Source organism: Microcebus murinus, chromosome 6 (genome assembly GCF_040939455.1).
Source record: "Microcebus murinus isolate Inina chromosome 6, M.murinus_Inina_mat1.0, whole genome shotgun sequence".
NCBI classification, from domain to species: domain Eukaryota; kingdom Metazoa; phylum Chordata; class Mammalia; order Primates; family Cheirogaleidae; genus Microcebus; species Microcebus murinus.
This window is the reverse complement of record NC_134109.1, coordinates 60,046,112-60,073,396: the sequence shown is the minus strand read 5'-3', so window position 1 is coordinate 60,073,396 and position 27,285 is coordinate 60,046,112. Positions and strand designations below refer to the sequence as shown.

At 40.1% G+C, this 27,285-nt stretch overlaps 1 protein-coding gene and 1 non-coding gene across 2 annotated transcripts; both read right to left on the bottom strand.

Annotated features, from left to right (window-relative positions):
* Positions 1 to 27,285, bottom strand: SPTSSA (serine palmitoyltransferase small subunit A). Its single transcript, XM_012758550.2, has 2 exons — positions 27,058 to 27,285; positions 1 to 4,466 (listed from the first exon to the last, which is right to left on the bottom strand). Exons 1-2 carry the CDS (start codon positions 27,167 to 27,169, stop codon positions 4,363 to 4,365), a joined length of 216 nt encoding a protein of 71 aa, XP_012614004.1. The 5' UTR covers positions 27,170 to 27,285; the 3' UTR covers positions 1 to 4,362.
* On the bottom strand, positions 19,906 to 20,013 carry LOC142871616 (U6 spliceosomal RNA). The gene has a single exon (XR_012919852.1). It is a non-coding gene; the product is annotated as a U6 spliceosomal RNA (small nuclear RNA).

Here is a 27,285-nt window from a genome sequence, read left to right as displayed (position 1 = left end):
TTCTTATTATTTTTTTTTTTTTTTGAGACAGAGTCTTACTCTGTTGCCCAGGCTAGAGTGCCATGGTGTCAGCCTAGCTCACAGCAACCTCAAACTACTAGGCTCAAGTGATCCTTCAGCCTCAGCCTCCAGAGCAGCTGGGACCACAGGCATGTGCCACCATGCCCAGCTAATTTTTTCTATATATTTTTAGTTGTTCTGCTAATTTCTTTCTATTTTTAGTAGAGACGGGGTCTCACTCTTGCTCAGGCTGGTCTCGAACTCCAGACCGAGAGCGATCCTCCCACCTCGGCCTCCCAGAGTGCTAGGATTACAGGCGTGAGCCACCACACCCGGCCAGTCAGCTGCATTCTTGAATATGAAATTTCCATTTGACAATGAAGTATGTTTGGCCTCTCCCACCTTGTTTGTGTTGGAGTCCAGTTGACCCACACAAAAATGGGACTATCATGCCAGAGAGTCACAAGGCCTCCATGGGTCAGTTTGGAGAACAGCCAAGTAGCAAACCAATAGCTGCTTTTGAAAAGAGGGATACTTCATAGCCATACCTGGGGGACAAGGAGTCATTTCTCCAAGGAGCACCTCTGGATGGAGGATGCCTCTTTTCATCAGACTCTAGTTGGTTAAATCTCTAGTCACAGAGACTCCGAGCTCAAAGGAGTAATTAGGATTGTTGGGCTCCAAAGGCACTAATATTTCCCTGTATGCATCTCTTCCCAGTCAGTAGAATCACATAATCATTCAAAGGCCAGGCATGTAAAACATCAACATCAATTATACATTTATCAGTAGAAGCTGCAACACTAGTACACTAAGTAGGCCCAGTGGGCCCCATACAACAGGGTCACATTAACTTCCTTTCTCCACTGCAAAACTGCCCACACCCCATCAGTTGAATTCGGGTGCCCTCTCCTTCCAAGGCACTGGGAAGGATAGTGCCTTGGGTGGCAATCCAACAGAGCCAGAGGTTTGAATCCCTCCCCTCTGTGCAGTGTCCCAGCACACGCAAGCAGGTGCATACTGGGTCCCATCACTCTTAACCATCTTTCTCCTTAATGAGGGTGAGGTCAAGGTAAGAGGGGAGGAAGTGGCCAAGGGCACCGAAGGAGAAAGCAGGTCTCTTTGAGGAAATTGAGGCTTTGCATTCAATTTCAGTTTCAAGTGGCCACTCACTTGTGGCTCATGTGAATGAGCATCCAAGGTTCTCAGACCGCCCGAAGGTCTGTGTTGAATAGCATGTTCCTTACTGATGACACTATTTACTTCAGCTTTGGGGACTCTTTGGCTTAGCAGCCATAGCCACACTACCCTTAGTCCAGGAGTGTGAAGCCTATTGTCCCATTGTCATAAAATGCCATCTTCCACCTGCCCACAGCACAGTAACAACCAAGGTACCATTTAGGTAGCTTATTTCCATCCTACTTCTCAGTGCACAGCCCCTAATTAACAAGTAGGATGTTGGAGGATCTTACTCCCCTAACACACCCAATACTTAGGCAAAAACATTTACTGTTGGATCCTCGGGAGTTGTCTCATCCTCAAATCTGGCTTGTGAGGCCATTATCCTTCCTCTTCCAGAAGACCATGTCTGTCAGCACCCCTTCCTCATCACCAAAACTATCAAAACCTGAAGGGTCTGAAATTTTACTGTACTTGCAAGCTAACAAGTTAGCCTGACCCAGTTTTGTAGATACTGGCAGAAAACGAGATCCTGGGGTCAGAAGCAAAGGAATTTATTACTCAGAACAGCCAAAGTATCAACATTTTCTTATTCTAGTTCCCAAGCCTGGTTCCCACAGAGCAATGCAGAGAGGCTGAGGTGCTATCTGTATATGCAGAGGGTCGCATTGCAAGAGAGGAGTCCTAAGCACAGGGAACTCAAGTCTTTTATAATGCCCTTCACTCCAGAAGGAGACACTTTCCATTTTCTAAGGCTCTAAGCACATCTGCCCTTTGTTCTGGGGGGAGACACTATCTTTTCTATCTCTATCATACAAACATCAATGGAAAATATTCTAGAATTAAGGCAGTCAGTGCATCTGCTGGCAAGATAGACAGAAATACAAGTATTCCATGGAGAATTGTGTAATAAATACCTTATTTTAAACAAATAAAGTGAAAATGATCTCCCCACTTGTTATTCACTAACATACAGATGAGACGCTTGCACCACTTGTTAAGAACATACTCCCTCATCACCTCTCAATGGATGTGCTCCTATTTCTTCTCTTTCTGACTCTCCTCAAGATTTCCTGTAATATAAAAACAATGGGAAAAAAAATGACTTCCTATAAGGCTAAACTTATCTTCTGTGTATCTCACAGGCCAGTGTTCATAACAATCATCAGCTACACAACAGCAATTTAATGGATTTCAGCAAAGAGTGAGGACGAATCAATGATTTCTGAGGGCCAGGATAGGTAATCTGGATACGCATCTAAACTGGTGATTCTCAAATTTTCCTGTCTTCAACTCACTAGGGAGATATTAGACATTCATGTGTCAGTGACTCTGTATGGGGGACAATCGAGAAAAGCCAAATCTGGGCATTAATTTAAAAAAATCCTAAGTAAAATGCTCATATTCGTTATTTTGCTTCAGATAATACAAATATAGCTCAGGTATAACCACACTAATTTTTGAAATATATTATCCTTACTATTCCTATCTAATTGTGATGATATAAACTTTTTTGTTGTTGTTGTTTTTTGAGACAGAGTCTGGTTCTATTGCCCAGGCTAGAGTGTTGTGGCATCAGCCTAGCTCACAGCAACCTCAAACTTCTGGGCTCAAGCAATCTTCCTGCCTCAGCCTCCCGAGCAGCTGGGTCATGCACCACCATGCCCAGCTAATTTTTTCTATATATATTTTTAGTTGTCCAGATCATTTCTTTCTATTTTTAGTAGAGACGGGGGTCTCGCTCTTGCTCAGGCTGGTATCGAACTCCTGACCTTGAGCGATTCTCCCACCTCAGCTTCCCAGAGTGCTAGGATTACAGGCGTGAGCCACCACGCCCAGCCTAAACTGACTCTTTAAAAATATAAAAGTTTTATATATTACTTCTTCAGACCTCTGGACTAAAAAATACTTCAAAAGCCTAGTCCTTAACGTTTAGGGCCAAAAATACCTAAATTTTTAAAAATTAGCAAAACTTGTTCTGGCAGGCATGTTAAAATATATAATGCCTATTTTTTTTTTTAATTAGCAATACTTTTGTGTTGAGAGACATGTTCAGATATACTTACGGCGCATCTGGTTCCCCGCAGCAATCAATTCAGAAATACAAATACTAGGTCATATTTAACCATCTAGGAAAGATATACTGCTACATCAGCTGATTTTTTTTCTCTTTGAATTTAATGAATTTACATCAAAAAATTAGGTAGTCATTTTACATTTAAGGAATAAAAATCTTAAAAAAAATACAAAGAGTGAAAGGATTTTAACCACGTTTATACTTCTTTTTGCTATAATTTAATAACAATTCATCTCATCATAACTTATTGCAATATGCAAATGCATTTGCAGCACCTATTACAATCACTGAAACTAAACTTAAGGAAATACACTGCTACCAGTGGCCCTCGGGAAAACTGATTTACCTTCTATTAAAACTCTATGGTATATAAGCATTACATAATAATGCTACCTTTTGTCACAAGAATCACCACCAAAGTTTTCTGGAAATAAGTCCACATAAGAATTAAATATTTAAAAGGTGAAATGTTCCTTATTTTAACTTTAGCAAGGTCCTCTCTTATTCATTGTTAAGAAACACTTTAATAGTTTTAAAGCAAAAGCTGTTAGAGTCTAGATAGCTAAAACTGTACTCCTGAGTTCAAGCTTACAGGTAAGTCTTTTGTAAGTAGGTCTCAATAAAATGTCCTCCCTCCCCATCCCCCTGCCCCAAATCTTGTAGTTTCTTACAAAACTTTGGTCAAGAGTAGAAATATATCCAGGCAGATGTATATGCCATACAATAGCAAGAACAGTAGAGCCCAACTAATGACTTTGGGTTTTAAAAATAGAAGGCAATTAAAATGTACTCAAAGTTACATTAAGAAAAGCTTTCACGGGGTAATATTGAAACAGTCACAAAGGTTAAGAAAATACTGATATCAAAGTACAAATGACTACAATGTTAAAATAGACAAAAACTACTATACAAGAGCCTCTTCTAAAATTAAAAATAAAGAACACAACACATGAGTCAGGATGATTTTCCTGTTCTACTCATGAATTTTAGTCTTTATAGGGTTGGTGATGTTGACATCTAGAAGAGGTCTCATCTGATGAAGTCTCATTCCAGCTTCATAGGGTGGGTCTTCCACGAGGAACCTCCGGATCCTGGTCGCGTCTTGGTCACTGTACAATTTCAAAGTAGTGCAATATCGCCATGATGTGCTGGGGCATGAAGACATATCCTGTGTACAGTGCCATCCCCATAATGGAAACCAGCATGGAATCTGAGTTGTAGTTAAGGAAACTTTTTATTTTTCCTAATTTGTTCAAAACTAAGTCCCCCAAATTTTTTTTCACTGTTTTATATTGAAGTAACCATTCACTTAGTGCTTTCTCATATACATGAAATATTTATAAAGAACTAATAACAAGAACCATAATGCTAGCCACTGACAGCTCATTTATCTTTACCATGATTGTACAAGGTAGGTACTGTTATCTTTTTAGCTGAAAATATCAGACTGCTTAGAATTAAGCACAGAAAGTGACACTGTTCAACCTAAGAAATAAATATATAGGAATAAAATTGTATTTAATGACTGTAAAAGGTCTACCAACTTAAGTAATAAGAATGTATGATCCAAGAACTTCAGAATTAGACTAAAATATGGCTAAAAGTATTGACTTTAGAATCAAACAAAGCCAAAATCAATCATATACTAGCTTACTGATATATAAAGTTACAGCACTTGCTACTATCAACATTTATTATTAGCGCTATTAGACATTATTATGACTATCCACTACTACTTGCAACAACTTCAAATAACAGTCATTCAGATAACCTAAATAAAAATGAGTCTGTACTGTGTTCCTTTCTTCTCATTATAAAATGAACTGAAACTGAAACAAGAGGCCTCTCTCTAGGGCCACACAAATTACTGCTAACAAAAATTATGTCAAATCTAATTTGATTTTGTCAAATCAAAACCTTTCTGTTTTTCAGACTCACAGAGCCATGCTAAAAGGAATAATTGCTTCTGAACTGGGGCCATGTTTTATTAATTCATACATTCATATCCTCATCATTCTCTCTCTCCTTTTCTTCTTTTTTTTTTTTTTTTGAGACAGAGTCTCGCTTTGTTGCACAGGCTAGAGTGAGTGCCGTGGCGTCAGCCTAGCTCACAGCAACCTCAAACTCCCGGGCTCAAGCAATCCTGCTGCCTCAGCCTCCCAAGTAGCTGGGACTACAGGCATGCGCCACCACGCCCGGCTAATTTTATATATATATATTAGTTGGCCAATTAATTTCTTTCTATTTATAGTAGAGACGGGGTCTTGCTCTTGCTCAGGCTGGTTTCGAACTCCTGACCTCGAGCAATCCGCCCGCCTCGGCCTCCCAGAGTGCTAGGATTACAGGCTTGAGCCACCGCGCCCGGCCTCCTTTTCTTCTTTTCCTCTCCCTTCCCCTCTCTCTCATACCTTTGAGTTCTATATATTAGTATTTCTATAATAACTTATATTCTTTTATAAGAAGATAGGGTTTAAATAAACTATGTGTTTATTATCAACTAATATTTGTATAACTGTGTAGATGAAAAATCTTTCACATAACATTAGCTTAGTTAACACAGCTTTCCAAATGTTTTTACGTTTATTACTCATCAGAAGCTGAGAAAACACTGACTTTTCTAGGACCATATAGGAAGCTGTCTTTAGAGCGAGAGGTTAAACCAAGGCTGCCTGACTCAAAACCTAAATTCATTCCTCTCATCTAGCAGATAGCAGCGAAAAGACTCCCATAATTATTTTTTTTATTTACTTTTTAACCTCCCCTAATCCAGTTCTTCCTCAAACTACCACCTTCTATTTACTACCTAAATTTTTTATAAAAAAAAAAAAAAAAAAAGGATACACTTGCTACTTCCATATCATTGCCTAAATGTGTTCATTACCAACACAAGCATGTCACTTCTACCCCTCCAGGATGTAGACATTGTTCAAAGGTGACTGGTGGGCTGGGCGAGGTGGCTCACACCTGTAATCCTAGCACTCTGGGAAACCAAGGCAGGCAGATTGCTTGAGGTCAGGAGTTCGAAACCTGCCTGAGCAAGAGTGAGACCCCATCTCTACTATAAATAGAAAGAAAGTAATTGGCAAACTAATATATATAGAAAAAATTAGCTGGGCATGGTGGCACATGCCTGTAGTCCCAGCTACTCGGGAGGCTGAGGCAGGAGGATTGCTTGAGCCCAAGAGTTTGAGGTTGCTGTGAGTTAGGCTGACACTCACTCTGGCCTGGGCAACAAAGCGAGACTCTGGCTCAAAACAAAACAAAAAACAAAAAAAAGAAAAACAAAGGTCACTGTGACCCTATCAAATCAAAGGGCTATTTGAATTGACACTGTTCTTGTTCTTCCTCTTCAAACCCCTTTCTACCCAGGGCTGAGATGCTTCTCTAGGGCTCTCCATCTCTCTCACCATTTCCCTGGTTTTCACTGACTCCTTCTCCGTCTTTCTTATGTGCAAGATGCAGAGTGAACTTTGTGCTTGTCTTCCACACATCCACTCCAACCCTCATCCTAGTATAGCAGCCATGCTCTTTTGGTCGGCCTAACCCTATCCCATCTCCAGGGATAGGGTATCCCTTCTCTTGGTAACAATGCCCTCCCTCAAAACTGATCAACCAGCTCAAAACTTAAGACTTCCTCCAGGAATTCAGTAACACAGACGTTCTCTCTCCTTCTAGAATATGCAATTTGCTGATGGAATCCTGCAATCGCTGGAGTCACTTTTCCTCAATGAGGAAAGCAAGACTCAAAACAAAGCTGATACACAAAGGTAGAAGGACAAAATAACCACAGAAAAATGGAGCCAGAATCCTGATCCAACCACCCTGAAGCCCACCCTACCACTGGATTTTCACATACAAGCCAATAAATCCCCTTTATTCTTAAACCAGTTTGTTAGATTTTCTTTGTTACTTGCAGCTGAAAGCATTCTAAATGATAGAATAGAGTTCTCAATATTTTTGTCTTAGGCCCTATACCAAGTACAGGTTGAGTATCCCTTACCTGAAATTCTTGGAACCAGAAGCGTTTCAAATTACAGATTATTTTGGATTTTGGAATATTTGCATTATACTTACCAGTTGAGCATCCCTAATCTGAACTCCAAAATGCTCCAATAAGCATTTCCTTTGAGTGTTATGTCATTGTTCAAAAAGTTTCCGGGTCAGGCACAGTGGCTCAAACCTGTAATCCTAGCACTCTGGGAGGCCAAGGCAGAAGGACCATCTGAGAGCTCAGGAGTTTGAGACCAACCTGAGCAAGAGCAAGAACCCATCTCTACAAAAAATAGAAAAATTGGCCAGGCATGGTGCGTGCCTGCAGCATGGTTATGTCCCAGCTGCTCAGGAGGCTGAGGCAGGAAGATGGCTTGAGCCCTGGAGGCCAAGGTTGCAGTGAGTTATGACAATGCCACTGCACTCTGTCCTGGACAACAGAGTGAGACCCTGTGTCCAAAAAAAGAGTTTTGGATCATGGAGCATTTTGGATTTCAGGCTTTCAGATTAGGAATGCTCAACCTGTACCTTAAGGTTGTTGACCTGACCACCTTCCATATTGCAGATATTTCCAACTCTTTGCTTAACATTTCCACCTATGACATTCTAAAAGATACCTAAGATTCGATGTAACCAAAATTGAATTCCTTAACCTTCTCCATAAACTATTTCTTTTTATGTTTCCTAGTTTTTCAATTAATGTAACTATTTACCTAATCATCTAGTCTGGAAGTATCTTTGATTCCTTCTCCCCACATTCAAATTAGGACTTCTCAATTCTTCCCTAACACCTACAAATGACTATGAAGTCTCACCTTCCCTACCCTAATCAATGATAATTGATTAAGGCCTTTATCATTCCTTACTTAGACCATGTAAACATTCCCATTTTAGGCCTCTTGCCACTTTCCATTCCCTTCTTTTCTAGAATGATCCTTTGAAAATGCATTCCGGAGGATAGCATTTAGATTTCTAAAGCAAGTATTCAAGGACCTTTCCCGTCTAGCCCAGGTATCTGTCTTAGGTAGGAGTCCACAGAAACAGACAGGGATTGAGAGACTGGAACAGGGATTCTTGTACAAGCTATTTCTTGAGGGAGTTTTACCAGAAGGGGAGTGAGTAGAGTGGAATAGAGCAGGGGAAATAAGCTGAGCAGAGTCAGGGTCTCAGCTCCCACAGGGCACTCTGGAGCATGAATTGTACCATTCAGTTGGTGTTGTCTTGAGACAGGAGGCCTGACCTTTGGTATCCCCTTATCTGTCAATCACTGGCTGCAGGATGGGGTAAGGAAAATCCACCTGAGCAAGACAGCTGTTGGCAGGGGGCAATACACTGGAGAAGGGACAGGTGTAAAGCATTAGCAGGTAACACTCACAGCACATGGGGGATAGGTACATCAGCTGGTAAAGGTGATCCAGGTAGGGACCTGGACAACTATCATGCTACTTTTCCTCTGTACTTCCCAACACCCTAGACCTTCCCCCAATATACACACACACTATTCGCAGCCATGTACATGAGACTCAGGAAACAACATTATATATTTTCAGACTGCTGTGACTTTGTTTATTGTTTAATAATAATATGATTAAAAATAAAAGTATTAGCACCAGCTTTTATTTTGTGAATGTCTAGCATATGCCTGAGACTGTGCTAAGCATTTAAGTTCAGCAACAGAGTAAGCAATGGAGCCAGTTCCAAACCAAATCAGTCGAACTCCAAATATCTGTGTTCTTAACCACTATACTATAATACCTTCCTATGTGTGAAAAGTCTTCTAGTAAAACCTAATAATCTTTAGGGCTCAGTTAGTTATCCCTCTTATGTTAGGTCTTCCCTAGCAGTCATATTTTTCCCACTCTTACCCCAGCCTCCAGGCAGAACTAATTGCTCCCTGATGCTAATAACGCTCTGTATTCATATAATATAGCATTTATCACCTGACATTACCTATTTGTAGATGTATTTATGTCTCACCCAAATTACCAACTCCTTTAGCACAGGAACAATGTCTTACTATTTTTGTATCTCCAGCATCTAAAATAACACATGTTCAATAAATATTTGATGAATAAAGAAATTTCTCAAGAAGCATTCATTGGACTCTAGATTCACAATGATGCTTTCTACATATTCCACACATTGTAGCTGACAAACCTGATCACGACTACAGAAAAGACAAAATCGGTTTCTAGGCAATATTATACTTAAGAACATTTTTTAGCTTATTACAGCTTTTATGTAAGTCTTATAAATATATACAAGCAAATTAAAATGATATAGTAATAGCATTGGCTCAAGTTCAACTCAAGTAAGGAATGATTACTAGAAAACAGCCATTTGAATAATTATCTTACATACTGTTTATGGCACTATAATTCTTCAATTTATTATGAAGAATATATCATCCAAGAAACATGCATAATTAGCCTCATAGAGATTACTTCACTGTAGAACAAGAATCTGAAACAGAAGCTCGATTTGTGAGCACTAAATTGTCAAGCTTTTAAATTTTTTACATGCATATAACAATTTTTTTTCTCTAAGTGAAACAAAAACTTACCAAAACTTGAAAAGGTTTTTTTTTTTTGCCTGGTTAAAATACAAGACACTAGGCCGGGCGAGGTGGCTCACGCCTGTAATCCTAGCTCTCTGGGAGGCCGAGGCAGTAGGATTGCTCGAGGTCAGGAGTTCGAAACCAGCCTGAGCAAGAGCAAGACCCTGTCTCTACTAAAAACAGAAAGAAATAAATTGGCCAAGTAACATATATATAGAAAAAATTGGCCAGGCATGGTGGTGCATGCCTGTAGTCCCAGCTACTTGGGAGGCTGAGGCAGGAGGATCACTTGAGCCCAGGAGTTTGAGGTTGCTGTGAGCTAGGCTGACACCTTGACACTCACTCTAGCCTGGGCAACAAAGCGAGACTCTGTCTCAAAAAAAAAAAAAAACAATACACTAGAGTTCAAAACTGAATATAGCATTAAGTTGTGATGCATATATAGGGAATAAAATAAGAAATAAATGGTAAATTCAGACTAGTGGTTACGTTGTAGGGTGCAATGGGGAGAGGGAAGGGGGGCAAACAACTAAGAATGGGATGGGCATGAAGGAGGCTTCAGATATTTTAGTCATGTTTTTCTTCAGCTGGTTGATAGTATATGCCCTTCATTATAGCACTCTTTATGGTGTTCTTGTATGCCTAAATTATTTCCCTAACAAATAAGAACTGTAAAGGACAGTCGGGCTCAGAGGTTCGAGCCTGTAATGCTAGCACTCTGGGAGGCCAATGCGGGCAGATTGCTCAAGGTCAGGAGTTTGAAACCAGTCTGAGCAAGAGTGAGATCCCATCTCTACTATAAATAGAAATTAATTGGCCAACTAAAAATATAGAAAACATTGGCCAGGCATGGTGGCACATGCCTGTACTCCCAGCTACCTAGGAGGCTGAGGCAGAAGGATAGCCTGAGCCCAGGAGTTTGAGGTTGCTGTGAGCTAGGCTGATGCCACGGCACTCTAGCCCAGGCAACAGAGTGAGACTGTCTCAAAAAAAAAAAAAAAAAAAAAAAGAACTGTAAAACAAAAATGGAACTGCATATAGCACTAAACTAAAAAACTGTTTTGTGTGAAGGATCCTTCCTCCTCACAAAATTTAGTTTAGGCATAATTGGACCTAATTTGTTACAGAAAGTCTTAGTTTTCACGAATAGAACAACTCTCAATTTTAGTAAAGTTAACACAAAATTATTGAAAGTTACTTGAACCTAGATGCAAATGGCACTTTACTCTGTGGACTGCTAAAAGAACAAAACAAAACAAGAACCCTTAACCCAACCCTTTACCCATAAAATTTAACTTTTATCCTGTGTCCCCCCACAAAAAATATTCCTATTCTGATCCCATTTCTCTGAATTATTTTCAGAATCATATTAAACAAGCCTATAAAAGGAAGTTTTCTAAAAATTAAATTCCAAAATTATTCCAAAAAAAATTATCCTAAAGCTCTCAACCATAAGAGAATCAAAATTGACTTAAAAATTAAAAATTGACTTAACTATACAGGAACACTCATACTAAGTGAACAAGTAGACAATGGAACAGTGAGGGATGTCTAATAATCACCTTGTATAAAATGCAAAAAAGCACTTTTTAATAAGTAACTTTCTACAAATTCAATCTAAGCAATTTCAGCCATGAAGTTAAAACAGCTCCATGTACTGAGTCTAATATTCCCCGGGGTTATGCCTGGCATCAGTTAAAGTGGTTGTTTCTATTGACACTCCCGGGCATTGGTTTTACTGTGACATTTGCAAGGCTGGGGAATGTGCGACCTTCATCTCTGTAGAAGCGCTTAACAAAGCTAGACATATGCCATTTAGAGTATACCAGCTATAATTTTCTATCTGACATAGATTTCTTTTTTTTTTTTTTTTTTTTTTTTTTTTTGAGACAGAGTCTCGCTTTCTTGCCTAGGCTAGAGTGAGTGCCGTGGCGTCAGCCTAGCTCACAGCAACCTCAAACTCCTGGGCTCAAGCGATCCTGCTGCCTCAGCCTCCCGAGTAGCTGGGACTACAGGCACGAGCCACCATGCCCGGCTGATTTTTTATATTATATATATTAGTTGGCCAATTAATTTCTTTCTATTTTTATGGTAGAGACGGGGTCTCGCTCAGGCTGGTTTTGAACTCCTGACCTTGAGCAATCCGCCCGCCTCGGCCTCCCAGAGTGCTAGGATTACAGGCGTGAGCCACCGCGCCCGGCCTGACATAGATTTCTTAATCCATCTCATTCTGTAACGAACCTCTCTAAGTTTAAAATATTCTTGAAGACTGAATACAGCAAGTTTGGAAGCAAAAAAAAAAAAAAAAGATAAAAAAGTAAGTAAAATGTTTATTAAATTTAAAAAAAATAAAAATAAATTAAAAAGTAAAGTATTCTTGACACACTGTAAAGTACAACAAACAGGTACTAGAAGCAGCACAGTGCTGGAGGACACCTTGTTTTGAGTTGTAACTCTGCCATCCCTGTTTGTATCAAAAACTCTCTGAACACCAGTCCCCTTATCTATAAAATGTGGACACACATCACCTACTCTTTTTTTTTTTCCTTTTTTTTTTTTTTTTTTTGAGGCAGAGTCTTGCTCTGTCACCTAGGCTACAGAGCAGTGGCATCAGCCTAGCTCACAGCAACCTCAAACTCCTGGGCTCAAGCAATCCTTCTGCCTCAGCCTCCCGAGTAGCTGGGATTACTAGCCACTGCACCTGGATAATTTTTCTATTTTCAGTAGAGATGGGGTCTCACTCTTGCTCAGGTTGGTCTCGAACTCCTGAACTCAAGCAATCCTCCCACCTCAGGCTCACAGAGTGCTAGAATTACAGATGCGAGCCACTGTGCCCAGCCGACATCACCTATCTTTCAAAGTTGATGTGAGAATTTGGAATCAAAACTATTCTGAAACAGAAGGCAATACAATCCTTATTAAAACTGTGTTTGAGCCGGGCGCAGTGGCTCACGCCTGTAATCCTAGCTCTCTGGGAGGCTGAGGCGGGCGGATCCTTTGAGCTCAGGAGTTCGAAACCAACCTGAGCAAGAGCGAGACCCCCGTCCCTACTATAAATAGAAATAAATTAATTGGCCAACTAATATATACAGAAAAAATTAACTGGGCATGGTGGTGCATGACTGTAGTCCCAGCTGCTCAGGAGGCTGAGGCAGCAGGATTGCTTGAGCCCAGGAGTTTGAGGTTGCTGTGAGCTAGGCTGACGCCATGGCACTCACTCTAGCCTGGGCAACAAAGTGAGACTCTGTCTCAAAAAAAAAAAAAAGAAAGAAACCAAAAAACCTGTTTTTGAGGGTTTGAGTATTTAACATCATGACTCAGACCTATGTTTAGGAATTGCCCAAGGTCACTTTGCTACTAATTTATTAATCAATCTAGAACATAACAAAAAAGAAGCCTCAAAAACTAAAAAATGGGCTGTTCTGTTTTGGATTTATGACCTATTGCTAACACTGAATTTTAAGTGCTTGATAGCAAACACACCTCTGCTGAGCCTTTGCTTTCAGCCACAGGGAACTGTTTGGTAAAGCAGGTGCTTCATAAATCATTTCAGAACTGAGCTGGTAAGGTGCCAGGATATGTGCAGGCACTGAAGATAAATGTTTGTTCAAGGGCTGAATGAACAATCAGAGGTTATTTATAACCTGGGCATAACATAAATATTTTATGAGTTCAATGGATATAAAAGCAAATAGATGTGAAACAATATACAGTATCTGGATGTTGTTTTCTGTTACTTTAAGAGGGATCCCCAAGTAATCATGTGCTAAGTTTCCAGATAGATAGGAAAAAAAATAAAGATTTTTTTGCCCCATAGAAAAGCCATTCCCCTTATCCCAGCAACTTTTGAAAAAAAAAAAAAAAAAAGGCCTGTAACAAAGAGAGGAAATGCTTTAAGGAAAAGTACAGTACATCACAAACAAGACCATAGCAAATCATAGCAACTGACATTTCCTGTCCGAACCAGTGACTCTGAACTATCATCACCCACCTTAGTAATCTGTTCATAAGACTTTGGAAAAAATCAAAAGTAAGGCCGGGCACGGGTGAGTGAGATGAGCGAGACCCCATCTCTACTAAAAATAGAAAGAAATTAGCTGGACAACTAAAAATATATAGAAAAAAATTAGCTGGGCATGGTGGTGCATGCCTGTAGTCCCAGCTACTCAGGAGGCTGAGGCAGGAGGATTGATTGAGCCCAAGAGTTTGAGGTTGCTGTGAGCTAGGCTGACGCCACGACACCCAGGCAACAGAGTGAGAGTCTATCTCAAAAAAAAAAAAAAAAAAATCAAAAGTAGTTTCTTATTGGAAAAAGGTCAGGGACCTTTGTTCCAGTGGGTATGACTTACACCTCTTCACTAGTATAAATAATTTCAATGCTTTAAGACTCTGGTTGTAATGGTCCCTTCAAAAAGCAAAGCTAGGCCGGCGCGGTGGCTCACGCCTGTAATCCTAGCACTCTGGGAGGCCGAGGCCGGCGGATTGCTCAAGGTCAGGAGTTTGAAACCAGCCTGAGCAAGAGCGGGACCCCGTCTCTACTATAAATAGAAAGAAATTAATTGGCCAACTAATATATATATATATAAATTAGCCAGGCATGGTGGCACATGCCTGTAGTCCCAGCTACTCGGGAGGCTGAGGCAGAAGGATTGCTTGAGCCCAGGAGTTTGAGGTTGCTGTGAGCTAGGCTGACGCCACGGCACTCACTATAGCCTGGGCAACAATCGAGACTCTGTCTCAAAAAAAAAAAAAAAAGCAAAGCTAAAACATATTTAAAGCAATCCAATCTTATATTAGTCAAATTTCTTTTGTAAAATTAATTCTAAAATGCTACTTATCCTTACAAACACTCAAAGGTTTTGATAAATCTATTTTAATGAACCATCTTAATGAAAAAGACAACAAAGCATTTGACAAAGTATTATCATAGGCTGTTTACTGAAAAGCAATCAAACCCCTTAGTGGAAGCAGTTGCCAGCTACCAGATGAAGCTCCAAACAGGAAATCTTCCTTATTACAGCAGTTTTTTCCCTTGACCTCAAAAGACTGCAGGTTATCGCCAACAGAAATATTAAGAAAGTTTATTTTTCCCAAATATATCAACTATCTATTAATACTTGCCTATTTAGCTTAAATTGAAGCAAGGGGAAGATAATATTGTTAGAACCCTTTGGATGTTAACCAATCTGATATTCTTGGATCATATAAAAGGATATTACATCAGCATTGGAAGTTAACGTTTAGCAACCCATTCCCTGAGCTTTCTATAGTGTGTTGATTATACACAAGCCTAAGTATAGAAATTGTTTTTAGGAACTACAATTTGATGACAAGCCTCTTTAAAAACTAACCAACAAAGCATGCTGCTGAAACAAGCAATAATCATGCACTGAAAATTTTTCTCTCTGAAATGAAATCCCAGAAATGATTTAGAGCTCTAAACCCAGAGAAACCAAGCTTATGAATGGGTAAACACATTTATTGATTAAAGCTTCTATTATCTTTATGAAGATTTGAATCCCAGCATGGGGGGAGGGAAAATTCCCAGTTTGCTCTGAAACATAATCTGTTCTGGTCCAATATATGTTTCTGGAACAGATAGCTCACATATGATGAGTATAGCATGGGAATATAGTTTCATATGGGATTTTTCATCAATGAGGGGAGCCAGATTAGTGGGAAAATAATTACATTTGACCCTTGAACAATGTGAGTTTGAACTGTGCAAGTCCACTTACCCAAGGATTTTCTTCCGCCCCTGAAACTGCAAGACCAACCCCTTCTCTTCCTCCTCTTTCTTATGATTTTCTTAATAACATTTTCTTTTCTCTAGCTTATTTTATCATAAAAATACAGGATATAATACATATAACATACAAAATATGTATTAATCAACTATTTATATTATTGATAAAGCTTCTAGTCAATAGCAGGTTAACAGTAGTTAAGTTTCTAGGGAGTCAAAAGTTATTCATGGATTTCAACTGTTGGGGGTGAGCAGCACCCTGAACTCCCACACTGTTCAAAGATCAACCATATAACCTTCATCAGAAACGTCTCTCAGTTCAGCTGCTATACAGGCAGAAGTCCTTTTAACTCTATTTTAAGAAAATTAGAAATTCACATCTGCACCCAGGCTCCCTCTTCAGAGAGGCACACTTCCTGGGTAGCACAGCTCTCAGCTAGTGGCAGGTGGCACTGCCCCCTGCATGCCTCAATGGCAGCCCACACTATCTGCTTTACATCAGCACCCACTGCTGACATTTGCATTCAGCTTTGGCCACGCATTTTTAATGTTCCCTTCGGCAGCTTCTAGCAACACTGAACTGCCCATCTGAGCTATGCAAGTTATCCCCCAAGATGCCAATTATTGTTTTTGCTACAAGTTGCACAGATTTTGAGTGGTCTGCCTCAATATGAATTTCTCATAAACTCTATTATTTTGACATTTTTCAGGAACACATATAACACATGCTGACCAAAATCCTTATATTAGTAAAATGTCTACTTCTCATAGTATTGATCATAAACACTATCTTTCTACCATTTTACAACTACTATTTTTCAAGCATTCCAATTTATGAAAGTGTATATCCTCTGTCAAGTAGATATTCTGGAAGATATAGCTTAAATTATGAAATTTGGACATTTGGGGTTTGTTCTTTTAAAAAACCAAAAGAATCTATCTTAGCTTAGCTCCTGAGTGCCATAAATGTTATAATACTCAAGACTGGAGGGATAGTAAAGCCTTTAAGAAAATGAACCAATGGAGACTTGGACCTATAGTCATTGCTGTTGACAAATCACTGGTATCACATGCTGAAACAATGTAGAATATCGATGAATGGTCTGTCCTTACTGCCATTAACCACCCGTGACTTTCCCTGCCTGTCCTGGTACAGACCACCCAGTTCTTCTTCTTTTCTTTCTTTATTTCTTTTTTTTCTTAGCTTAAAACAACTGCTATAGGCCGGGCGCTGTGGCTCACGCCTGTAATCCTAGCTCTTGGGAGGCCGAGGCGGGCGGATTGCTCAAGGTCAGGAGTTCAAAACCAGCCTGAGCAAGAGCGAGACCCCGTCTCTACTATAAATAGAAAGAAATTAATTGGCCAACTGATATATATATAAAAAATTAGCCGGGCATGGTGGCGCATGCCTGTAGTCCCAGCTACCCGGGAGGCTGAGGCAGAAGGATCACTCGAGCCCAGGAGTTTGAGGTTGCTGTGAGCTAGGCTGACGCCACGGCACTCACTCTAGCCTGGGCAACAAAGCGAGACTCTGTCTCAAAAAAAAAAAAAAACAACTGCTATTGATTTAGCTCATGATTCCGTGTGTGATCGATTGGGCTAGACACTGGTTTGGGCTGAGCCAGAGTCATGCCTATGCAGGCAGCTTCCAGGCCAGCAGGGTGATGGCTGGTCTAGGATGATCTCAGCTGGCATCTTCTTTGTTTCACATAGTCTCTCATTCTGCAGGAGGCTTATCTGGACATACTCCTAAGGGTTTCAAAAGAGTGAGTAGAATTATGCAAAGCCTCTTGAGGCAAAGGCTTAGAAACCAACATCACTTCTGCCACGTTCTGTTGGTCAAACAAGTTGCAAAGGGATGGGAGAAAGACTCTACTTCTTGATAGAAGCTTCAAACTCACATGAAGGGAAATTAAATTTCATAAAATTAAGAAAGTGATATTTATTACACTTTTTGTATTTGTGGCTTATACATGATAGTGGTTTAGAGAATAAACTCTGGGATTAGAGTGAAATAATTTTAGCCAATTCTGCATGCAATCTACCATACTCCCTGCCATGGTTGCTGTTTTGTTTGAATGTTTGTTTTTAACTCCGTACTCCCCCTTGGAGAAATTATCTCAGATCTGTCTTCTGGTTCACTAAAGTTCCCTTCAGCTATATACAATTTGGTGTTTAATCACCACTAAATATTTAATTTAGATGATTATTTATTTCTAGAAGTTTTATTTGATTTTTCTCAAATCTTTTCATAGTTATCATTAGTTTTCTCTCTTGTGTTTTTGACTTCTTTTATCATTTTAAACATACTAATTTCTCTCTTGTGTTTTTGACTTCTTTTATTATTTGAAACATACTTATTTCATAGTCTCCTTTTTCTTAATTAAAAAAATTTTTTAGAGACAAGGTCTTGCTCTGTTGCCCAGACTTAGTGCAATGACCTGATCATAGCTCACTGTAACCTTGAACTCCTAGGTTCAAGTGACCCACAGGCCTTGGCTTCCCAGTGGGCTGGAATCATAGGCATGAGCCACCACAGCCTTATTTCATAGTCTCCATCAGATTGCTCTTGGGTGTTTATTCTGCTATTTGAGTACCTCTTTTTTTCTTCTTTATTTTTTAATTTCAGAATATTATGGGGGTATAAACATTTTGGTTACATAAATTGCTTTATTCAAAGTTATAAGTGTGCCCATCACCCAGATAGTGTGCACTGTATCCATTAGGTGTGAATTTACCCAACCCCTACAACCCCCCCAACTGCTTCATTTCCAATGAATGTTATTGCCATATGTGCACATAGGTGTTGATGGATTAGTACCAATTTAATGGTGAGTACATGTAGTGTTCTTCCACCTTTCCTGAAAGCTACTAAAGTTATAATATCCTAAGGGGTAAAATTAAGGGATATTTTAATGTTCTCACTTATCCAACCAAATATAAAGGGAATATAAAACAGGCTAGAGACGGCCAAGCGTGGCAGCTCACGCCTGTAATCCTAGCACTCTGGGAGGCCGAGACGGGAGCATCGCTCAAGGTCAGGAGTTTGAAACGCCAGACCAAGAGCAAGACCCTGTCTCTACTAAAAATAGAAAGAAATTATTCGGCCAACTAAAAATATATAGAAAAAATTAGCCGGGCATGGTGGTGCATGCCTGTAGCCCCAGCTACTCAGGAGGCTGAGCAGAAGGATTGCTTGAGCCCAGGAGTTTGAGGTTGCTGTGCCATGGCATTCTAGCCAGGGAACAGAGTGAGACTCTGTCAATGAATGAATGAATGAATGAATGAATGAATGAATGAATGAATAAATAAATAAATAAAAAAAAACAGGTTAGAGTGGTTTTCTTCTTCAAACTAAAACACAAGAGCCCTGGAGGTAACAAGATAACCTTGCAGGAGGTTGGGACAGTTTAAGGAGACTGTTTACAGACCACCTGCTTCGGCTGTACTCTCTCCTAAAGCTGACCTGTCTGGGGATTGTGGTCTGCTAGTTCTCCTTCCCATCCCCCCTTACAACCTCATTTCTCCCACTTTACTTCCTGAATCTTACCATTGTACATTTCCCCAGGGCATAAAATAACCTCTGAGCCACCAAACAAAGGGATAATACCTAACTCGGGTTGTACTTTAGTTCATTCAGGTAACAAACTTCGGGCATAGCTCCAAGCCTCATCTCTCTATCCATCTAATAATTTGAATTCAGAAGTGAGACAAGCATAAAGGTGTTACAGTAACACAATTATTTGAACAGCAAAATGGCACTGAGCTTTTTCTGACGGAAATTAAGGATTAAAAAAAGAGATTGAGGATGATTTTGCCTATTTGGCTTCGCAGTGAGGACTGGCTTTGCCAGTTTGATTATACAATGAACATTTTCTATGAATTGTATGAGAAAAAATTATAGTTTTAAGTTTTAACAAAAAGATACACGTATGAAAAGAAATTAAATACTTTGTAACTGACTAAGTTTACTATGAAAGATTCCTATGTCAACTTAAATGAGGAAGAGTCTGCACAGTCCATGACTACTGCTCTTTTGGGGGTGCACAATGAAAAAACTCCAAGATCACAGGTTGGCAGCCTGAAAGTACTAATTTCTCAGTTAGAATAATTCCTGCCTCTGCATCTCCCACTTAGCACCCCTTGGGAATAGAAAGCTGCATTCACTTCTACAGAGGAAAGGTCAAAGGTAATGGAAGAAAATACAGAAGAAAGATGGAAAAAATTATTTTTCTATATAAGCTTGAAAGTAGTGCAAAATGTCCAGGTATTTCAAGTTTAGGCTGAAATCATTTTGCTTAAAAGTATCTTTTTTTTTTTTTTTTTTTTTTTTTTTTGTGACCTCATTTGGAAATAAAAAATATGGAACGCTTCACGAATTTGCGTGTCATCCTTGCGCAGGGGCCATGCTAATCTTCTCTGTATCGTTCCAATTTTTAGTATATGTGCTGCCGAAGCGAGCACTTAAAAGTAGTATCTTGATAAAAATCTTTCTAAAAGACATTAAGCTTACTTGCTAAATTTTTTCTAGAAGTAAATTTCTCTGATATTGAGAATTTTGCCTCATTATCACACATTAATATTTTTTTTTTTTGAGACAGAGTCTCACTGTGTTGCCCGGGCTAGAGTGCCGTGGCAACAGCTTAGCTCACAGCAACCTCAAACTCCTGGGCTCAAGCGATCCTCCTGCCTCTGCCTCCCAAATAGCTGGAACTACAGGCATGCGCCACCATGCCCAGCTAATTTTTTTTATATATTTTTAGTTGGCCAATTAATTTCTTTCTATTTTTAGTAGAGACGGGGTCTCACTCTTGCTCAGGCTGGTTTCGAACTCCTGACTTTGAGCGATCCGCCTGCCTCGGCCTCCCAGCACACATTGATTTTTACTGGCTATCTATTTAAAGTCTCAGATAATTTTATATATATTTTTTCTTCAACAGAAGAGCTCATTAAGAAAAAAGGTCTAGTAAAAGAGTCTGGTGAATTGGGGTTTTAATGATAAATCCCTTTATTGACTAGCTCACAAGAAGCTCTGCCAAAGAAAGGCACAGATGATAGCCTAAAGGTGTCCAGTGGCTGGCCAAACACTGGGTTTTTCATTGTCCATTCTGTTTTGTTTGCTGTGTTTATCTACAAAATAAATTTTATATACAAAACACAGGCAGAGATACTAATTTAATTGTAGGGAATCATGCCAGTCATTATTAGTACCTCCAAAGGTAGCACAGCAAAATATATTCTCCAAATACCTCTTTTTCAGCTTATAAATACTTTGATCTCATCAAACCATGCATACCAAAGCAACTGCTATTCAGAGTATATTTTCCATGTATTCACAGAATATCTCAGGAGATGGCCGGGCGCGGTGGCTCACGCCTGTAATCCTAGCACTCTGGGAGGCCTAGGCGGGCGGATCGTTTGAGCTCAGGCATTCTTGAGACCAGCCTGAGAAAGAGCGAGACCCTGTCTCTACCAAAAATAGAAAAAAAAAAAAACAACATTCTTTTTGAGACAGAGTCTCGCTCTGTTGCCCGGCCTAGAGTGCCGTGGTATCAGCCTAGCTCACAGCAACCTCAAACTCCTGGGCTCAAGCAATCCTTCTGCCTCAGCCTCCTGAGTAGCTGGGACTATAGGCATGTGCCACCATGCCCAGCTAATTTTTTCTATATATTTTTAGTTGGCCAATTAATTTCTTTCTATTTTTAGTAGAGACAGGGTCTCACTCTTGCTCAAGCTGGTTTCGAACTCCTGACCTTGAGTGATCCTCCCACCTCAGCCTCCCAGAGTACTAGGATTACAGGCAGGAACCACTACACCCAGGCCAGAGTTAACTTTTAGTTTTTTACTTTTATTTTTTTAAGAGACAGGGTCTCACTCTGTCACCCAAGCTGGAATACAGCTCACTGCAGCCTCCAACTCCTGGGCTCAAGTGATCCTCCCACCTCAGCCTCCAAAGTAGCCGGGACTACAAGTATATGCCACCATGCCTGGCTAATTTTTAACCCTTAGCACTCGCTTGCTTTTTTCTTGATTCCTTTATTCTACTCAGGATTTAATTTTTTAAATACTCCAGATTTTACAAAGTATGGCATTAGAATAAAAAATTGGAGTTTCTTTTCATACAAACTTATTTATTTGGATTTTTTATATTTCAAATTATTGATACATTCAAAGAGTAATTTTAATCTCTATAATTTTTGCTAACCGTGTTGAGTCACACTTGACATCCGAGTGCAAAGGGTTAAAATCTATTTTTTGTAGAGACAGGGGTCTCACTATGTTGCCCAGGCTGGCTGGTCTCGAACTCCTGACCTCAAGCAATCCTCCAGCCTCGGCCTCTCTAAGTGCTGGGATGAGAGGCATGAGCCACTGCACCCAGCCAGAGTTAACCTTTTAAAACTTAAATAAAAGGCAGCTTGGATAACTCTTCATGCAAAGCCTTCCAAGAGCACCCTTTTGCACTAAGATGAAAAACCAAAGTTCTTACAATGGCCTACAGCCCCTCGACCGACTCTCTACTGTCCGACCTCACTGTCCACCACTCTCGCCCAAGCTCACTCTGCGCCAGCCGCACCCACCTCAGTGACAGTCCTCACACACACTGGGACAGGCTTCTGACTAGGGGACTTTGCACTAGTTATTCCAACAATGCCCCTCCCTCCTGCTAACTTCCTCACGACCTTTATGTTTTTGTTCAAATACTCCTTTCTCCCGGAAGCCTCTCCTGATAGTCTCTTTTTAAAAAACCAGCAACTCCATCCCACCCTGCATTTCTGATCCCCCAGCCCTGGTCTACTTTTCTGTTTTCCATAATGCTTACCACCTAACATACAATAACTACATAACTTACTTACTATGAAAGTTCCATTAAGGGCAGGGATCTTTCTCTCTTTTGCTCACTAATATACCACAAGCACTAATGGCAGCATCTGGCACAAGATATACACACAGTGTTTCTTGTTTTTTTTTAAAAAGCTTGGGCATAAGGGGAATTTGCAAAGTATTTGTTGAATTAATGAATGGCCCCAATCTACTTTTTCAACTTTACTTCCCACCTATTCTGCCTTAAAGAATGCCGGTTCCAGCCATTCACACTGTAGTACTCGCCTTCAGACACCTCCGCACCTTCTCCCCTATGGGGGAGGGGCAAACAGCGCTCAAATACCTCCAGGAAAGTTCTCTGACTCTCCAGCCCACCGTGCTCTTCCTGCCCTGCATCCCAAAGCACCTGCTGCCCAACTCCCTCAGCTGAAACAACACAGGAGGATCCATCTGAGAACATGTATAAATGCTAATTTTTTCTGAAACTAGTCTCTAATTTCCTTAAAGGAAGAAATGAATTTCATCTTCTGGGAAACAGTACAGAACTCAGGACAGCATATAAAAAATGAGAAAAAACTGTACATAGGTCATATTTTTTTTTCCATTTGAAATGAAACTAGCTTGAAGTCCGAAGGAGAAAACAATACTCACTTTCCCACTTTATTAAATCAGTGAGAAAACTGTTGCTAGATTTTAACCAGTGAATCTATTTAAAAGGTCTGTGCACCTCCCTTTATCTCCTCAAATCTTAGCCTAGAGGCCCTGCATTATCTGACCTTTCCTACTATTCACGCCCCCTTCACTTGGCTCCAGCCACAGGGACCTCTCTGCCTTTCTGGAAACAAGCCAGACTTGCTCATGCCTCAGGACATTTGCACTTAATGTGCCTTTGGCCTGGAATCTTCTAGAATTCTTTCCCTGCTTAAATATTTCCAAATGTCCGCCTTCCTTACTTCTCATCCTCTTTTGTTTTATTTTTATCTATAACAGTTATAACAGTCTAATAATCTATATATTTTATTTATTTATCTAGTGGCATTAGAAGAAATATGTTTATCTGTTTTATTCACATTTCTAGCCCCAACATCTAGAATAGTATCTGGCAACTAGAAGGTACATAATACATGTGGGATACAGAATTCAACAAACATACATATTTTACAAATGAGTAGACGGAGGAATGTAAATTTTGTTAATGGCTCGAAGATAAATCAAAGAAGTTCTTCCAATCTATAGCATTTTCTACTTCTTTAAATTTGAATTTTTCTCTGAGCATGAATTCTCTTCATCAGAAACAGCCAAGCTCCAAAGCTACTCTAAAACTGGTTTGAAATCAGGTCTCTTTTCCCACTCCCAAATACTTCTGAAATTGCTGTAAAATAACAAATCAACTTATAAACAAATGTTTCTAAAGCATGATCTGTGTGCCCAGCACTGTGGTTTAAAGGAGGAAAAAAAATTTTTGAAGAAACATGGGGTTGTCAGCAGGAGTCTAGTTCCTAACATAAATCAAAAAACTGCCCACATTTTGCTTAAAATAAAATAAAATGCCATGGAAACATAAGCAGCAGCAGAGAGATGGCAAATATAACCCAGTGACTTTATTTTTTAATTAATAACTTAGGTTAAATAACATACTTCTGATCCAAATTATTTTAACAAACTATTTTTTCTACCTTTTCCCAATAGGCACAGTTACAATGTTCTTCCAATGAGGCACTACAGGGCCTATCTCACTGGTTACAAAACCTTTGAAACATGTTAAAAACATCCCCTTCTGAGATGAAGTCAGTGGTTCTCAGTCTGTGGTAGGTCTCCTTATTCAGTATACACTGTAACGGTAATTAGCACTTAGAAGATTCTTTTTATTGTTACCTTCTATCTCAAGGCAGATACCGTGTCCTATTTCTTTATAAGATAGAAACCATGTCTAAACATGGAAAAAGTTCAAATATTGGTTGACAAACCAAAAGCTAACCTATCATTTCAAATGTGATATCAGAAAGCAGATGTTAAAAGGCCCTAGCATGGAAGGATTTACAAAACCCATTTACAAATCTTACTTTCTGAAGAACTATTTGTAATGTGTCTGATTTGACACATAGATACATTTCCTTAAAAACATCTTAAATTCCTTTTATAAATCATAATTTCCTTACTTAGATAAATTCAAAAACACTTATATACAATTGAGATTGACTTTCAATTTACAACAGCTTTTAACTAACTTCTAGCTATTTGATTTGGGAAGAAATAGAGAAGCAAATAATTTCTAAACATATGGATACTCAAGGGTGCAGAAATAGTTACAGCAGGCTATCAGTTTTCCCTAAAACAACAACTTAAAATTTTTTAAGGACTTATAGCAGGGAAATGTACACTAATACATTTATCTTCTTTTAAGAAATTAAAGATTAATCTAGATCTTCCTCTGTACAGTACTTCTAACTCAAAGACCAATTTTCACACACAGAGGCAAATTTCTCTCACAATAAATTTTAGGTTTCTAGCACTCATGCTTATGTTCAATGTAAATATTAAGCTATGGAAAGTATGCCTCTTTCCAAAACCACATAACTGGCCACAAAGTAGTTCTGAGTGAAGCTTACCAAACATTAATGAATTTATGAAATTCAAGCTACTTCACAGTAAGGCTCCTAACAAGTAGGGGAAAAAATCCAGCATTCTCACTCAGTTCTTTCCTCCAAGCTAGAATGAGTATTCAATTTCAAATGGATGTTCCAAGCTACAAGACAGTTAAATAGTTTTAAATAACACTAGAGGATGAGATGGAATAATATACATACAACAGCCAATAGAAATTTAAGATTGGTTTATGTCAAAGGATTGCACTTCTACCCTGGGTTAACTCAACAATGTGAACTTCTAAATGAGATTTTTTTTAAAAAAAAATCTTAGGTTTAAAATCATAAGGTTCTATACCACCAAATGCCAGTTGGTTGCAGTTCTCACTAGCTTAAAACATTTTTGAAATCACTTGGGCACATAAACCAAGGAGAAGTCAAAAACATCAAAGGCAAAAATCTAAGACACTACAATTCACTTCATAGTTTATTTCTCCATTCCCCCAATACGCCATTACATGGGTATTTATAGGACACTATTACTACTGCAACATAATACGGAAAAATCTTAACACTATTGACACTGTAGCACTTATCCACATGCCAACAAAAGCTTTTAAATGTAAAATCTATACTAGGTTCTAATAGTGAGCTCTATATTCGACCTTGGATTTAAAGAGTTTCAATTTAGCCCAACATTGTTTAAATTAACTTTCGGATGTTCTAAGTGAGTCAAGATATATGTGCTTCTGTTGAAAAAATTCAATTAAGTATGCATTTAAGCATACACTTTACAAGGCATGACCTTGTGAGCCCTAACCTACAGAAACCAGAGTGAGATTAAACTGTAGCCACAAATAAATGGTGCAAGAAATCAGAATAGACTATATATTTGGAGTCTAAATCCAAACTAGGCATTCTAGTCCTTAAATTCCAGATTTGGAAAGAAATGTCAACAGTAATAAACAAATAAGTTGCTTTATAAGCAGCTAAAATTCCTCAAAAGTGCTGAAACAAAAGATTTAGGTTTGATTACAACCTTATGCTATTCCAACACAAACAAACACATCTGAGAAGACTCGGAATGAAATTATCTCAGTCATTAACTGGAATGCAACAATGCGTATGCAAAGTTGTTCTGTAGTAAGCTACTCCAACTAACCCACACCGAAAAGGAAAGAGCCTGGATGAACTAAACATGTTATGTGAAATACCTGTTTCGTATTGGCCCCGGGTTTTTTTTAAAAGTCACATCTCATTCTAGTATTTATTTTGCAAAAATAATACCATCAGAAATATCAGCATAAACAACTGGACACAAGAAACATCACAGACTTCGGGGAGCCTATCTTCGCATCCCTGAGTTAGTAACTGGGGTAGTGAAAGTTAGAATCAGGCAAAGCGCTCAGCACAATTGCTCTGCTTGCAGTAACCACTCAGTAGTCATTAACAAGAATTTATTAACTAGCCACCAAAACAGTTTCAAACCCTACCAACAACTAACCACAAATTCCCTTTCCGGCACGACTTCTGTGGATAGTGCGAAGTAATAAATAAACTTCTAAAACTACCCATCTTGAAGACAAAAAAGGCACAATAAAACTGCCTTCCAAAACTGTACCGGGGTGTCGTGGCCACAAATTCACAACCTGGTTTTAAAAACCGGTAAACTGGTTAGAACTCTCGTAAGAACCAAAGCCAAGTAAATCAGGAACAGTTAAAGGTCGGAGGCGTCCAAGGCGGGAGCCATCTGCTCCACTAACACGGTCCCCGCCGAGCACCGGACGCGGGGCTGAACCACGGGCAGGCGCGGCCGGAGTGCGGGCGACGGCAGGCGGGAGACAGCGCCCCGGGGGTTTCCTCCAGAAATAAAGACGCTTCCACCTTGGGTCGAGTGACCAGGGGCGACCCTGGGCCCCAAGAGTTCTCGCCTCCCGCCTCCCTCCTAACCACGCGGCGGGCCTCGCCCAGAGCCCCGCAGCCCCCAGCCCGCGGCTCCCGCGCCCGCCGCGGAGGGGCGAGTCCGCCGCGGGTCCCGGGACCGCCTCTCCGCCCTCCGGCCCAGGCCCGCGGCCCGCGGCCCGCGCCCCAGGCAGGATACTGAACACAGTCCGCTCCCAGGGCTCCAGCATGTAGAGCGCCGTGACCAGCAGGTACTGGTAGTAGAACCACGACATCTGCTTCCAGGCCTGCGCCAGCGCCATCCCCGCCATTCGCCTCCCGCGACGCGGCCGCACGTCAGTCTGTCCGGCCGGCCGCCCGTCCGCGTCCCGAAGCCCGGGGCCTGCGGGCCCGCCCGCCACCCTACGCCCATTGGCCCGCCCGGCCC

Excerpts from the sequence above, each read along its gene's own strand:
- SPTSSA (XM_012758550.2), bottom strand. The coding sequence starts at position 27,169 with ATGGCGGGGATGGCGCTGGCGCAGGCCTGGAAGCAGATGTCGTGGTTC. Across the intron at positions 4,467-27,057 it reads CTGGGAGCGGACTGTGTTCA|ATTCCATGCTGGTTTCCATT; the intron begins GTATCCTGCCTG and ends ACTACAACTCAG.